Source organism: Marmota flaviventris, chromosome 13, assembly GCF_047511675.1.
Source record: "Marmota flaviventris isolate mMarFla1 chromosome 13, mMarFla1.hap1, whole genome shotgun sequence".
NCBI classification, from domain to species: Eukaryota; Metazoa; Chordata; class Mammalia; order Rodentia; family Sciuridae; genus Marmota; species Marmota flaviventris.
Genome location: NC_092510.1, coordinates 92,521,553 through 92,537,135, shown reverse-complemented (window position 1 = coordinate 92,537,135; position 15,583 = coordinate 92,521,553). Strand labels below are relative to the sequence as shown.

At 40.3% G+C, this 15,583-nt stretch overlaps 1 protein-coding gene across 1 annotated transcript; it reads right to left on the bottom strand.

The window, feature by feature from the left end:
- Positions 1-9,579: 9,579 nt before the first annotated feature.
- Positions 9,580-13,583, bottom strand: LOC114093010 (olfactory receptor 1J21-like). The gene is made up of 3 exons (XM_027935697.2): positions 12,668-13,583; positions 10,811-10,829; positions 9,580-9,616 (listed from the first exon to the last, which is right to left on the bottom strand). The coding sequence occupies exons 1-3, from the start codon at positions 13,581-13,583 to the stop codon at positions 9,580-9,582; spliced, it is 972 nt and encodes a 323-aa protein (XP_027791498.2).
- Between the last annotated feature and the right edge of the window lie 2,000 nt (positions 13,584-15,583).

The following is a 15,583-nucleotide window of genomic DNA, read 5'->3' as shown; positions in this document are numbered from 1 at the left end:
ACAAAATACAGTGAAGCAGGTAAAGTCTCTAAGGCACTCAAAGTTCCATAGCAACAGAGAGGAGAGCTTGTCCACACAGAATCAAAGAAGGTAGATATAGAAAGAGTTGGTTCACAGTTCCTGAGAAATTGGTGTGAGTACCAATGTTGCAAACCAATGTTACAAACCATGGAGTAACCTGGGGGCAATCCCCCATCTCAGCTCTAAATTAAAGAGAAACCAGATATAATTACTTCATCACCTTTGGCTCCCTTGGGTGAAGAGCCACTTGCTGAAGCAGGCATAAGAGAGTATGCCCTTGGAGGAATAATGACAAAAATCAAAAGACTGCAATTAGAGACTCGATGGTTCACCAGAGTTTTTGTCTTCTCAGTTGACCTTGGGAAAAGTACAATTCAGATTCCATAATAAGCCAAGCAGGAGGTTGGATGTGATAACCAAAGGCTCTTGCTTTTGGCGCCATGTTATATCAAGAATATTAGCTAGGCAGAGGATGTAGCTCAGTGATAAAGCATTTGCCTGGCATGCATGAGGCTCTGGGTTCAATCCCCAGCACTCCCCTCCACAGAAAAGAATGCCAGAAACACTCTAACACCCTCAATCTCTGAACAAAAGGGTACATATGGAAATTGTTTTTTAATTATGCAATATAGTTACAGACAACTAAAGGTTCAGACACTAATGAACTAGTGAATTAATTTGGTAAATTTGTATCAATGCATAAAGCATCATTCCAGAGAGTTCCCTAGCACACCTAGTGAAGATCATCCAGAAGCGATCATTAATCTTTTATTTTAACAATGTGATAATGCGGTTCTGTAGTAGACTGTATTGCTGTCACTGAAGCTAGAATTTGCACTGGAGCTCTCTCTGCCACCTTAGCTAAGGCTAGACCTGGGACTGGAATGGTTCTAGTTTGAAACTGGCACTACCTAGATCTAGCTGGAGGGCTGGTGGTAGAGCTGATACTGCAGCTGGCACCAATTCTGGTACTGATGCTGGAGCTAGAACTGGATCTGACTCTTGCACTTGAACTGGTGGTATAGCAAGCACTTCAGATTGCACTGCATTATAGAGAAACACCAGTCAAGAATTCCACCTCCAGAAGTCTTCTAAGAAAACTGCGCACCCAAATGAATCGTCTTAGGCAATTTCCCCATAGTGTAGCCTGGCCTCTCTTCTCCTTACATACTCACATGCCTATACCCCTAGTCCTCCTAACCCTCTGGCTCTGCCTTAGTGGGCTCCAGGTGCTACAGCTGATTCAGGAGATGATGGATATGGTGCCTGTCTGAAGCTTTCATGGATAGATATTCCACATTCCTGTCATCTCTTACTTCCTGGGTATCCATTGCAGCTTCAGTTTCACTATCACAACTTCATGCACCACCCCCTCAACGTTGCCCATGGGGAATTTCAAACCTACCACTCATTGCCTGGCATCCCAGGCCTTTCTTTGAAACCTCAGTGGAAGCCTCCAGACCCTGTAATTTTTGCATTCCTCATGCCTGCAAAACCAGAGCTACGTTGATCATACCAAAGTGTTGAGAGCCACAGCCGAAGGGGCCCCAGCAAACTTCCAGCTGCCGGCTGATGATTGGCTCACAGCGGCCCCAGCAACATCTAGCTGATTGGCTCCTCTGCGGTGATGCTCATTGGGCTGTTTCCCTGCCCTTTCAGACCACGGAGCTGCTCATTGGGGGACTTTTTTGGCTCCGCCCACATGACCCAGCCAATCGGCCTCAAGAGCAGGAGGATTGTGGGAGGTGGAGAGAAGCTTGTGTGGGAGAGAGAGGCTTGTGGAAAGCCGGTGGTGGCAGTTGAGGCTCTGAGGGTTTTTCCTGAGAGGCTGTTTTGTTTGGCGTGTGTGGTTCTAAAAATAAAGTTAGTTTCTTTTGACAAGTGGCTCCTGATTGTGCCCAGCCAGACTGCGGCATTTGGTGGCTCGCACGGGGAGCGACTGAGGGTAAGTGAAACTGCTCGCCCCTGAGGGCAGGGCGAGAGGATGGGTAGCCATTTTAAGATTCCTCTTTTATTTTGCTTCACTTTTGTTTTAAGTTGCCTGTCCCTGGAGATGAGTGAGACGGAAGAAAAACCGCTCACATCTGAGGAAAAACTATTTACGTCTGAGGAACAGATAGGGAGAAAGGACGGATGCACATGTCAGGAGGATAGAAAGGCTATAATGACTTTTTGTTGTTCCCTTTTTATTTCATTCTGTCTCGGTTTTGTTTGGCGTCATCTTGTTGGGTTGCATTATAGTAGAAATACGGGATCAGAAATTAGCAAAAAACAAACTGAAAGAGTGTTAAGTAAATTGTTAGAGGAAGGAGGCATCTCAGTAAAATCAAGAACAGTCAGGGCATACGTTGATACAATACAAAAATGTAGCCCATGGCTTTTTAAGGAGGAGTTGTTAAATATATCACAATGGAACCATCATGGTGAAGATTTAAAAAGAATAGAAAAGAAAAGCCCAGGGACTCTGCCAGTTGGCACATTGCCATTGTGGACGTTCGTATCTTGTTTGCTTAGTCGAAAGCCTTCAGTTCAGACAATGGTAGAGGAAGGAGAAGACATAATGATTCAAGTAAAAGAGAAGGTCTCTCAAGTTAGTCAGACAGAGGAAAAGATTCAAGTAAAAGAGAAGGCCTCTCAAGCTAGTCAGACAGAGAAAGAAAGTGTAAAACAGAAAAAGCCATCAGGGGGAAAGTTACAACAGGAGACTGCTACTAACACCTTTCTATCACCAGAGGGTGTAAGTGTCCAACCAACAGCACCACCTCTACAGGAGACTGCTACTAACACCTTTCTATCACCAGAGGACGTAAGTGTCCAACTAACAAGGCCACCTCCATATGCTCGGAGGTCCCCAACCCCCGCAGTTGATAGTTGGGATCCTGAGACAAGATCTCAAATATTAACATGCCCTGTATTTGAGGCAGGAGGGCAGCGATTTTACCAAGTTTTAAATTTCAAAACAGTGAAGCAGCTAAAAGAGGCTGTAACAACCTATGGTCCTCAAGCACCCTTCACTGTAAGCATGGCCGAATCCATTAACAACTTGAACATGACGCCAGCAGATTGGGCTAATATGTGTAAAGCTGTGCTAAATGGAGAACAATACCTGTTATGTAAGGTTGCCAATGAGGAATTTTGCAAGGAGATGGCTAGGCAAAATGCAGCAGCTGGTTATCCTCAGAGAAATCTAGATATGTTGTTAGGAAAGGGACCTTATGAGGATCAGCAGCAACAAATTGCATATGATCCTGGTGTATATGCACAAATTGCTGTAGATGCAATTAAGGCATGGAAGACTTTACAAGGACATGGAGGTTTACAAGGTCAATTATCTAAGGTAATACAAGGAGCTAATGAACCTTATGCTGAATTTGTAGATAGGCTTATTCAAACAGCTACCAGAGTTTTTGGGAATACAGAACAAGCAATGCCATTACTAAAACACCTGGCTTATGAGCAAGCGAATCGTTGGTGCAGAGATATCATTAGACCATGGAAACATGAAGATTTAAACACATATATTAAATTATGTAGAGACATTAATGAACAAGAGCAAGTCGTGGTAGCTGCAGTAAAACAGGCTTTAGATGCCAGAGACATTAATGAACAAGGGCAAATTGTGGCAGCTGCAGTAAAACAGGCTTTAGATGCCAGGCCAAGAACATGCTACAATTGTGAACAAACAGGACATTTTAAAAGGAATTGCCCCATTGGAGGAGGGTTTAACAAAACTAGGTATCAAAGGAGTAGAATACCAGGTATTTGCCCACGATGCCGTAGAGGGAGACATTGGGCTAATGAATGCCGTTCTCAAACCACCATAGAGGGTACTCCATTATCAAAAAACGAACAAGGACCAGGTGTTTATCCACGATATCGTGGAGAAAGGCATCGAGCTCCATTGCCAAAAAATGGACAGGGGGGCCCAATGCTCCGGGGCCCAAAACCACAAATATACGGAGCACTGGAGGAACCCAGCAACCCCATCAGGGTAGTGCCCAGGACACATTGTCCATCAGATCCCTCATCAGACAAACCAGAGGGAGCGCAGGGTTGGACATCTGCGCCTCCGCCAGAGCAGTACTAATTCCAGAGATGGGAGTTCAAATCATTCCCACAGGGGTGAAAGGACCTCTTCCCAAAGGAACAGTAGGCTTATTATTGGGACGCAGCTCTTCTACTCTAAAAGGACTTATGATAAGTCCTGGGGTAATTGATCCCGATTATGAAGGTGAAATAAAAATTATAGCCAGTTCTCCAAAGGGTATATCAGTAATTTCACCAGGAGATAGAATAGCAGTTACTAATAATACCCAGCCTACATGATAAATTTTCCAGTCGTACTGTAGAAAGAGGTTCCAAGGGATTAGGCTCCACAGGTGTAGATTGGGCTATGCTTTCTTTAAATTTAGATTCTCGCCCCATGCTAAAACTAAATATTCAAGGACATGAATTTAATGGGCTACTGGATACAGGTGCAGACCTTAGCATCATCTCTCGTCAAGAATGGCCAAAACATTGGCCATTACAACAAGCCACTCAAACGCTTCGATGCCTAGGAGTGGCAACTAATCCCCATAGAAGTGCAATGGTATTAGATTGGAAGGATCCTGAAGGATGTGAAGGAACTATACAGCCATATGTATTGGATCATCTTCCCGTAAATTTATGGGGACGAGATGTCCTAGATCAATTAGGTTTGACATTAACAAATAACATCAACCAAAATGCACCCACTATTATGACTAGACAAGGTTTTAGGAAAGGAAAAAGATTAGAAAAACAAGAACAAGGTATAGCAGCACCAATACAAATAGATCAAGGAACAGACAGACATGGGTTGGATTTTCAGAAAGGGCCACTGAGACAATAAAAATTACTTGGAAATCAGAAAGACCAGTATGGGTTCCTCAGTGGCCCCTGACTAAAGAAAAGATACAAGCAGCCCATGACCTGGTCAAACAACAATTAGCAGAAGGACATATACAACCTTCTGTATCTCCCCATAATACTCCCATTTTTGTCATCAAGAAGAAATCTGGTAAATGGAGATTATTGCAAGATTTAAGAGCCATTAATAATGAGATGGTTATTATGGGACCTGCTCAATCAGGGATTCCTCAGTTGTCTGCTTTGCCAAAAACCTGGTATGTTTTAGTTATAGATATTAAAGATTGTTTTTTTTTTCAATTCCAATTCATCCTGAAGATAGTCCACGTTTTGCATTTACTATCCCTGCACTGAATCATGAAGGTCCTGATCAGAGATATGAATGGAAAGTACTCCCTCAAGGGATGGCTAACAGCCCAACTATGTGTCAAATTTATGTTAACAAAGTAATCCAGCCACTTAGAAATCAAAATCCTGAACTACAAATATTTCACTATATGGATGATGTATTATTAGCACACAAAGATAAAAACACATTGCTAGAATGTTATGCCACACTTACAAACTTATTAAAAAATTATAATCTATAGATAGCAATAGATAAAGTACAATTAAATTTTCCAATTAATTATTTAGGAGTTCTATTATCCTCAACCATGGTCCGTCCACCAAAAATTCAAATACGAGTAGATCAACTCAAATCACTTAATGACTTTCAAAAGTTATTAGGAGACATAAATTGGATAAGGCCTTATTTAGGTATACCAACAGGAGAGTTGGGACCTTTATTTGATATCCTAAAAGGTCCATCAGATCCAAATTCACCCCAAATGTTAACGCCTGAAGCAAGAAAGCCATTAAAAATCATTGAAACATATATGGAAAATATGCATTTGGATAGAATTGATATAAGTTTGCCTTTATTATTTATTGTACTACCAACAAAAAATATTCCTACAGGAGTATTTTGGCAAGAAGGTCCATTATTATGGATACATTTATCTTATTCTCCTAACACTATTCTTACTAGGTATCCTGAGGCTGTAGGACAATTAATACTCAAAGGAATAAAAGCAGCAAAGGGAGTGTTTGGAATTTCTCCCAATAAAATTATTACTCCATATACTATGAATCAAATTGATGAGTTAGCTAATGAGTTAAATACTTGGGCAATAATCATGTGCAAATCTAATGTTTCATTTGATAACCACTTACCATCTAATCCTTTATTGTCTTTTTGGTCATTGCATCCTGTAATTTTTCCAAAAATGACAAGAAAAACACCTATCATGAATGCTCCAAATATATTCACTGATGGGTCAAATAATGGTACAGCAGCAGTAGTTACCCCTGATCAAACTTTTACATTTTTAGTACCCAAACAATCAGCTCCAAAGGTAGAGCTTAATGCAGTTTTACAAGCTTTTGTGATGTTTAAAGATTCTGTATTTAATTTATTTTCTGATAGTCAGTATGTAGTTAATGCTATAGTATCTCTTGAAGATGCTGGTAGGATTTCCCCTTCTTCTACTGTTTTCTCTTTGTTTTCCACTATACAAAGTCTAATCTGGGACAGAAAAGATCCATTCTTTATAGGACATATCAGGGCACATACAGGATTGCCTGGAGCCCTTAGTTTGGGCAATGATTTAGCAGATAAAACTACACATGACATACATATTTTCTCTACACTAGAAGAAGCTATAAATTTTCATAAAAAGTTCCATGTCAATGCTAATACTTTACAAAAGCGTTTTAAAATAACTAAGGAACAAGCTAGACAAATAATAAAACAATGTCAAAATTGTGTGACCTTTTTACCACAAGTTAATCTTGGAGTCAATCCTAGAGGATTGATACCTAACCATATTTGGCAGATGGACGTCACACACTTGCCAGAATTTGGAAAATTAAAATATTTACATGTTACAGTTGATACTTCTTCTGGATTTTTGATGGGCTCCCTTCATGCCGGAGAAAAAACTAAAGATGTTATAGCTCATTGCTTACAAAATTTTGCCACTGTGGGTGTTCCAAAACAGTCAAAAACAGATAATGCCCCTGGTTATACTTCTACCTCTTTTAAACAATTTTGCTCAACATTTGGCATTACTCATATAACAGGAATCCCATACAATCCACAGGGACAAGGCATAGTTGAAAGAGCTCATCAAACTATTAAAATGTACTTATTAAAGCAAAAAGAAGGAATTGGGAAGGGGTATATATTCCCCAAAGATAAACTTAAAATAACCCTTTTTACTCTAAACTTTTTAAATTTGGATTCATCAGGACTTAGTGCTGCGGAAAGGCATATGTGTCCAAAAAATGTGCATAAGCCCAAGGTACTTTGGAAGGATATTCTAACAGGACAATGGAAAGGTCCTGACCCAGTAATTGTCTGGAGTCGGGGGTCTGTTTGTGTGTTTCCACAGGGAGAACAGCAGCTGATTTGGATTCCAGAGAGATTAACCAAGGTCCTGACCCAGTGATTGTCTGGAGTCGGGGGTCTGTTTGTGTGTTTCCACAGGGAGAACAGCAGCTGATTTGGATTCCAGAAAGATTAACTAAAGCGATTTCTACAGACCAAAAAGAAGATGATTTGGCTCAAATCCATAACAACTGATATCCAAAACTCCAGTTTGGCTATTCTTACATCTGCAACAGAACCAGGATGCTTTTTTCAATATCTATTTTATTATTGCCCTTTGCCATATCATGAAGTTCTATTTTGTTTTTTGAGCTCTTACAGATCTAGGTTAATGTTTTGCTGATCAGTTCTATTTTTTTTTTTTGACTATAGAGTTTTTAAACATTGCAATGGAGATTTCACCTGTAAAAAGTTATAAGGCCTTTACTATAATGTTATGTGTTGTATGTATTATATTATGTGTGCACACTTGTGTTTTGTGTTATATGTTTGAATGTATGTATGTCCATATATCATATATGATGAGCGCTCATGATAAAATGGATCCAAATATTTTTTTTCACATGATTTATATGGTTTAATTTAAATTGGGTAAACAACTGTTGAGGATTGTTTTAATATGTAAACAAAAAAGAAGGTTAACAGATCTGTTTGTTTACTTTCACCTTTCCTTTTCATTATATTTAATAATTCTCTTAAAGATAATGTATATGTTAAGAAAATTGTTTTCTTTTAGTGCCTTCTGTAATGTTACATAATTTTTTCTTTAGCCATTATTGCCAGAATTCCTATCTTCATCCCAGTGCCGGTGAAGACAATGTAAATTGTTAAGAAAATTGTTTTCTTTTAGTGCCTTCTGTAATGTTACATAATTTTTTCTTTAGCCATTATTGCCAGAATTCCTATCTTCATCCCAGTGCTAGTGAAGTCAAAGATAAAACCAATCTACAGCTTCTGCAATATCCATCACTGAACTGCTTGCAGAACTTGCCTGAACACATTGTGAACTCACCTGTATGCATTGTGAACTATCTGTTGGTGCAGCGACTTGTGGTAGTGTTGGGGTATTTTTGCTGATGATGTCATCGGTGGTACAATTTTTCCAAAAGGAGCCGTCAATTGGCTTGGTGTATCTTCCTCCCTTCTGCTTGTCATGATTGTCCAGCTAAAATTTGGGGGCCAACAGAGGTGAGGCAAAGAACCTCACCCCCCCGCTGGTACAAAGACCTCTCCACAGGTGTGGCTGTATATTGGACCGGTAGTCAATGACGGGTAAGATCCAATTGCAATGGTACCAACCTAACGGGTAAGGACCATATGTACTATTGGACAACCTAAGGCAGGCACGGTCCCTAAGCCACATGCTTTTTGTTTAAACAGAGAGGGGGAGATGTTGAGAGCCACAGCCGAAGGGGCCCCAGCAAACTTCCAGCTGCTGGCTGATGATTGGCTCACAGCGGCCCCAGCAACATCTAGCTGATTGGCTCCTCTGCGGTGATGCTCATTGGGCTGTTTCCCTGCCCTTTCAGACCACGGAGCTGCTCATTGGGGGACTTTTTTGGCTCCGCCCACATGACCCAGCCAATCGGCCTCAAGAGCAGGAGGATTGTGGGAGGTGGAGAGAAGCTTGTGTGGGAGAGAGAGGCTTGTGGAAAGCCGGTGGTGGCAGTTGAGGCTCTGAGGGTTTTTCCTGAGAGGCTGTTTTGTTTGGCGTGTGTGGTTCTAAAAATAAAGTTAGTTTCTTTTGACAAGTGGCTCCTGATTGTGCCCAGCCAGACTGCGGCACCAAAGCCTGCCAGCAGATTGAGCAGAAGCCACTTGAAACATGGCTACAGGGACTTCTTAGTATGGACATATGATCACAGAGAAATGAAACCTGGGCTTCCTATGTGACCTTGTGGGAGAAGGGCATGCTGACTCTCATCAAAGCAAAGTCTTTCCAATGAGTTTTCACTTTCAAACCATTGAGTCTGGAATGGGGGGTGTCTTGACAATTGCTAAGATGCTTTCAAGTCATCTTTTCTCTTGTCCAGGTACAAAGTATTTGGCTTCTTGATAATGATGCTAGTCTTTTCAGCATCATGGCCCCAACTTTACATGGGATTTTTCCTGGCCCAACTGTACATTTTTAAAATCTTTCTCCTCTGTTTCTTGTTGTAAACCTTTCTAAATGCTGCCAACAATACTATGCTGCTGCTGATGGCTCTACTGCCTTGAAGTTTCCTCTGCCAGATTAATTAGCCCATTGCCTTTAAGCTCTGTCTCACACTAATTCTCACGTAAAGGACAGGATGTAAATGAATTTTTTACCATAGGTAATGTGGATGACTTCTAGTCCAGTTTCCAATAGAGTCTTCATTTCCATCTAAAACCTAATGAGTATAGTCCCTATGTGTCCACATTCTCATCATCATTTTGTTCTTATAAGCTCACACCAGAATTGTCCATTTTGTTCTGCTTATATTCTAGGGCTTATTCTTATATTCTAGGACCCCCAGGGAACAGCTTCCTCCACAATACCCCTCCCTGCCCTTCCCCCACCATGGTGAGCAGAGATGGGGCCCACTGCCTCCAAGTGTTCTTCACCCTGGAGGTGGTCGCACAGCCCAGCCCACCTGGCTTTCCTTTCCCTCCAAGCCCCTTCCTGCCTGTGGGCGTGGGGACTCAGTGACCCAGCGCGGGAGACTGGCTTGGCAGAAGACAGAGAAAAGAGAAGCACTTCTTACATACAAAACTAGTATCTGCTGGAAATACAGAACCACACTTTATCATCCCTCCTGTATTGCTATTCAGGAGTCAGCAAAAGTAGGTGATCGAGCCCAAAGGAGGGTCATGAAAGGTGTTGATGACCTAGACTTCTTCATTGGTGATGAAGCAATAGAAAAGCTTACATATGCAACAAAGTGGCCAATCCACCTTGGCAGAGTTGAAGATTGGGACTTGTTGGAAAGGTTTATGGAGCAAGTGATCTTTAAATATTTAAGGGCAGAACCTGAAGACCATTATTTTCTTTTGACTGAACCTCCACTAAATACTCCAGGAAACAGGGAAGATACTGTACGGTAATAGACAGTGGAGATGGTGTCACTCATGTTAGTCCTTCCAGAGCAATCTATGGAAAGCGCAAAGGCAGTAAAGGAACACTATAGTTATGTCTGCCCAGATTTGGTAAAAAAGTTTATCAAATATGGCACAGATGGATCAAAGTGGATTAAGCAGTATACTGGAATCAATGCTATTTCAAAGAAAGAATTTTCTATTGATGGTTATAAGAGATCTTTGGGACCTGAAATCTTTTTTTCATCCAGAATTTGCTGATCCAGACTTTACACAATCTAAGTTGTAGATGAGGTAATTCAAAATTGTCCTATGGATGTCAGATGTCCTCTCTACAAGAATATTGTCCTCTGGAGGTTCAACCATGTTCAGGGACTTTGGACATTGCATACAAAGAGATTTGAAAAGAACTGTAGATGTAAATGCCAGGCTGAAATAAAGTGAGGAATTGAGTGGTGGTAGATTAAAGCCAAAACCTATGGATGTACAAGTTATTACACACCACATGCAGCCATACACAGTTTGGTTTGGAGGTTCAGTGCTGGCTTCCATGCCTGAGTTCTATCAAGTATGCCACACCAAAAAGGATTATGATTAAATTGGACCTAGCCATTGTCGTCACAATCCAGTGTTTGGAGTCATGTTGCAATTGGCTTCAGAGTTATTGGGGTTATGGAAGTGGAGAAGAGAGAATCTTTTTCATTACCTGTTTTGCCTGGATGGCTGGTTTTGTGGTTTCATGACTTGAAATAGTAAGACCAAACATGATTATACAGGAATATTTTAATAAGTGTATCAACATGCAAATGTAGAAGAGAGCCAAATGATCATTTTTCTTTAGATTGAATATTCAAATCTTCTGTATAGCAAAAACAAGCGGGTTTTAGTTCATTCTGTGCCCTGATACTTTGTATATTATTAAATTATCCAAGATTTGATGGAATTTATCTGTATATACATAGCTCTATAATGCTTGAATTGAACACTTCCAAGTGTGCAATGCAAGCATTTGTTTACATTTCATGCTTTTTGTAGTTTGATGAAAAAAGTCAAAGAAAAACTGTAGTATTTGAGGAAGAAAAAGTGACCAAGTAAAGGACAAATTCAAAAAGCCTCATAAGACTTGGTGTATGCAGGGATTCCAGAAAACCAATGGTTTTCTTTGCAAGTGCTTTTGGAACTAAGAACCTAGTATCTTGGACTAACTGATGCCTGCTAGTGCTTTCTGATGACTCACATTCTGTTTCTTGCTATAGCAGAAAAGACAAGGCTGTTGGGCCAGTGTTGCACTTCTCTAGTGTCATTTGTTATTAAAGGGAAAAAAACAATAAATTGATTACCAAAATTGTTATATTTAAAGCCTAATACCATTCTAATAAAGTCAGACATTTCATTAAAATAAATAAATAAAGTCATTTCATTTATATGAAATATTCAGCAGTCAAAATTGAAATATCAAAACAGAAGTGATACATGCATTTATCAACATGTCAAATGACTCCACTATTATGTATAACTCTAATGCATTCAAGGATTATTTAAAATAGTAAAGATGCTGGGTATCTCCAGGGGAAAGAAAAACAATTGAGAAGGACAAGAGAAACTCCAAAAATATTGCTAATTTTCTATTTTTTTAAGCCTAGATATTGTTAAATGAATATTTCTTTTAATATTGCTATTTAAAATGCATTCATGTCACATATATATGTACAAATAGATATGTACATGTATATAATGTAATGTTATATATGCATGTATATATTTATATGATATTTTGTTGTCATGCTATTTCAATATTTTTGTAAAGATGAAAATACAATTTCCAGCAAAATGGGGGCAATTTAGCCAAGGGTTGAAAAGTATCCTCATAAATTACAGGATTCAAAGTAAGTATCTGTGTACCATTTGAGACCTATAACAATTCTGTATGGATCATTGCCTGCTCTTTTATGAAAGCCATTTATTTTGTTATTAGGTCAACTCATTAAAAGGGGGGAATATGTGTGATGGACAGGGATACCTTAAAAAATGAAAAATATAAGAGAGAGAGTAATGCAAGTATGCTTGTAAAAACCATTCCTAAATCTTAAGATCAAAGTAATCAGACAGAAAAACTATCTGGGATGAATTGCAGATAGATAACTAGAGTGCCACATCAAGATTCATGAAACAACAGCATTTAAGAGAGGAAATGGAAGAAACGTGGGATCAAGAAGATCTCATATACATACAGTAAAATGTCCCACTATGCTGAAAATGTTCCTCTCCTGAGGATGTTCCTCAGAGCTCCTTTCATATCCCGATTCCTCAGACTGTAGATGAAGGGATTCAGCATGGGGGTGACCAGAGTGTACAACACAGACACAATGACATCCTTGTCATTAGTGCTATTGGATGAGGGGACAAAGTAAAGTCCAATAATGGCTCCATAGTACAGAGAAACCACAGAGAGGTGGGAGCCACATGTGGACAAGGCTTTGCAGATGCCCTTGATGGAGGGTCTTCTCAGGACACTGGCCCCAATGTGGCCATAAGAGACCAGAATGCACAGGAGTGGCAGGGTAATGACCACCACTCCTACAGTGAGGATGACCAGCTGATTGATGGTGGTGTCAGAGCTGGACAGCTTGAGTAAGGCAGAGAGGTCACAGAAGAAGTGGGGCAGAGTGTTGCCTCTAAGGAAAGAGAGACGGGCTAGGAGGAGGGTGTGCACAAGGGCAATGGCAAAGGACAAGACCCAGGACACAACCACTAGCAGGAAACAAAGGCTCTGTCTCATCATTCTGGTGTAGTGAAGAGGGTGGCAGATGGCCACATACCTGTCATAGGCCATTGAGGTCAGAAGGAAGCTGTCAAGATCCACAAAAGATAGGAAAAAATATGCCTGAGAAATGCACCCAGCGTAGGAGATGGATTGAGTCTGTGTCAGCATGTTCATGAGCATCTTTGGAGCCGTGACTGAGGAGAAAGAGATGTCAGTGAGGGCCAAGTGGCTGAGGAAGAAGTACATGGGGGTGTGGAGGCGAGAGTCCAGCCTGATGAGCAGGATGATGAGCAGGTTCCCCAGCACCGTGGTCAGGTACATGCCCAGGAACAGGGCGTAGTACATGCCTTGCTGCTCTGGCTGGATGGGGAGCCCCAGGAGGAGGAACTCGGACACACTGCTCTGATTATCCCTCCTCATGCTCTTCTTGTTACCTTTTTCTGTAGAGAAAACAGGAGATGGATACGTGAAAGAATGAGAAGTCACTGGGAGTATTACACAACAACATAGATTTTCAGCTAATTAATATGTATGTTCATGTTAACTGAAGTATCTCCAACTGTTGCCACACTAATGCTCTAGTGATTGTCTAGCAAGTTGTGTTATTTGACCACCTAGGAACTAACACAGTATCTTTTGGAGAAACCATGAAATAGGGGCTGGGGTTGTGGCTCAGAGGTAAAGCACTCGCCTAGCATGCATGAGGCACTGGGTTCGATCCTCAGCACCACATAAAACGAAAATAAAGACATTGTGTCCACCTAAAAAGAAAAGAAAAGAAAGAAAGAGAGAGAGAGAGAAAGAAAAGAAACCATGAAATCAATGAATGATCATCAGATGAATCCAGGTGCCAACTTAAGAAACCCGGGAGTTATAATGCAAATCTGAGATTAGGGAAGTAAGTTTGTATGTTCACAATTTTGATGGACTGTCCTATTTCATGGGACTATGGTGTTGAGAATGCTGTTTCTCTCATGTACTTCATGGAGTCATTGATATAAAAGTTTGTCATATGAATATCAAAGTATGGGTACTGTAGTTAGGTGTTTGGGGAGGACAGGACCTGGGCGCAGGACAGAGAAATTGAAGAGCATGATCACCCTGGGAAGGAGATGGAGACATTTCTGACATGATAGAAAGTTTCAGTGCTATTCTCAAAGCAAAAGTGTACCCAAGAAAATGTTTGAATAAACACATAAGTGAAAGTTTTAAGTAACTTGCTCTCTACTGGGTAGAGAAGCAGATTTCAACAAGACAAGAGATTCACAAGAAACTGAATAGGAGGTTACGGCAGCAGTTTAGACACAAAATAACACCTGTTACACCTGGATTGTGGCAGAAGGGATGAATAAAATTTCAGAGATTTGGTATAAAATTTGGTACAAATCCCAAAAAGACTTAATGGAATAAAGACATTTATTCCATTAAGGAGGCATGTTTTTCTCATATCTTCTCAAAATTAGTCATAGAACCCTTTTGAGAAAATAATTCAACATGGAGATATGGTTTTTTCCTATCCTCTCAAAATTCAGATAGTTACTCCATTTAATATGAATGTCTTTACAGGGTGCTATTTGTCATAGTGTAGGATGAGTGTAGTAGGAGCTAGGGATCAGTAGCATACACTAGACACAAACATACACACACACACACAAACACCTACAATCAAATTATTTAATATAAATTCTACTTCTTCTCTGACAAGTTTCCCTAGATGATGAGTAGAGTTACCTTCAGCTATGAGCCAGGAGAAGTTTCTTGCATTTCTCTCCAGCAGGCTCAAAATACAGTAAAACAGGTGGTTAAACTACACGGGTCTCAGAGTTCCACTGGGACATGCAGAAGACCTACCAGTTCAGAAGTATTCAAGATGCATATATGAAATATGAAATCAGAGTGAGTTCTAAGTTGACAAACCACGGAGATGCTCTAGGGGTCAATTACACTATCCCCAGGTCAACTAAACATGAATAGGATATAATTACCTCATTGTCTTTGGCTCCCTTGGGGGAAGAACTACTTGTTGAAGCAACATGAAAGAGTTCACCCTTGGAGGAATAATAATAATAATAACCATTAAGAACCTGGTGATCCACAAAGCTTCTTGCCTTCTCTTTACATTAGAAAAATGTGACTGATAATCCATAATAAACCAAGCTGGAGCTGAGTCTAATATCAAAGTTTCTGCTTCTGACCCCACGCTAAATCAAGAACACTAGAAACACTCTAATCCTATCACTCTCTGAATAAAAGAATCAGAAACTTATAACTGATCATCATTCCTGGACCCAGGAAATGCAATGCAGTTTCTATAAATCCCAGCCCAAAGGCTGAGCTGTCAGCATTTTGCTATGTAAATTACTCACAAAACCATAAAATAGCTCCTTAATGTATGATTTCACTCAACCCCTTACAAAAAT

Coding starts and splice junctions, on each gene's coding strand:
- LOC114093010 (XM_027935697.2), bottom strand. CDS start 13,583: ATGAGGAGGGATAATCAGAGCAGTGTGTCCGAGTTCCTCCTCCTGGGG.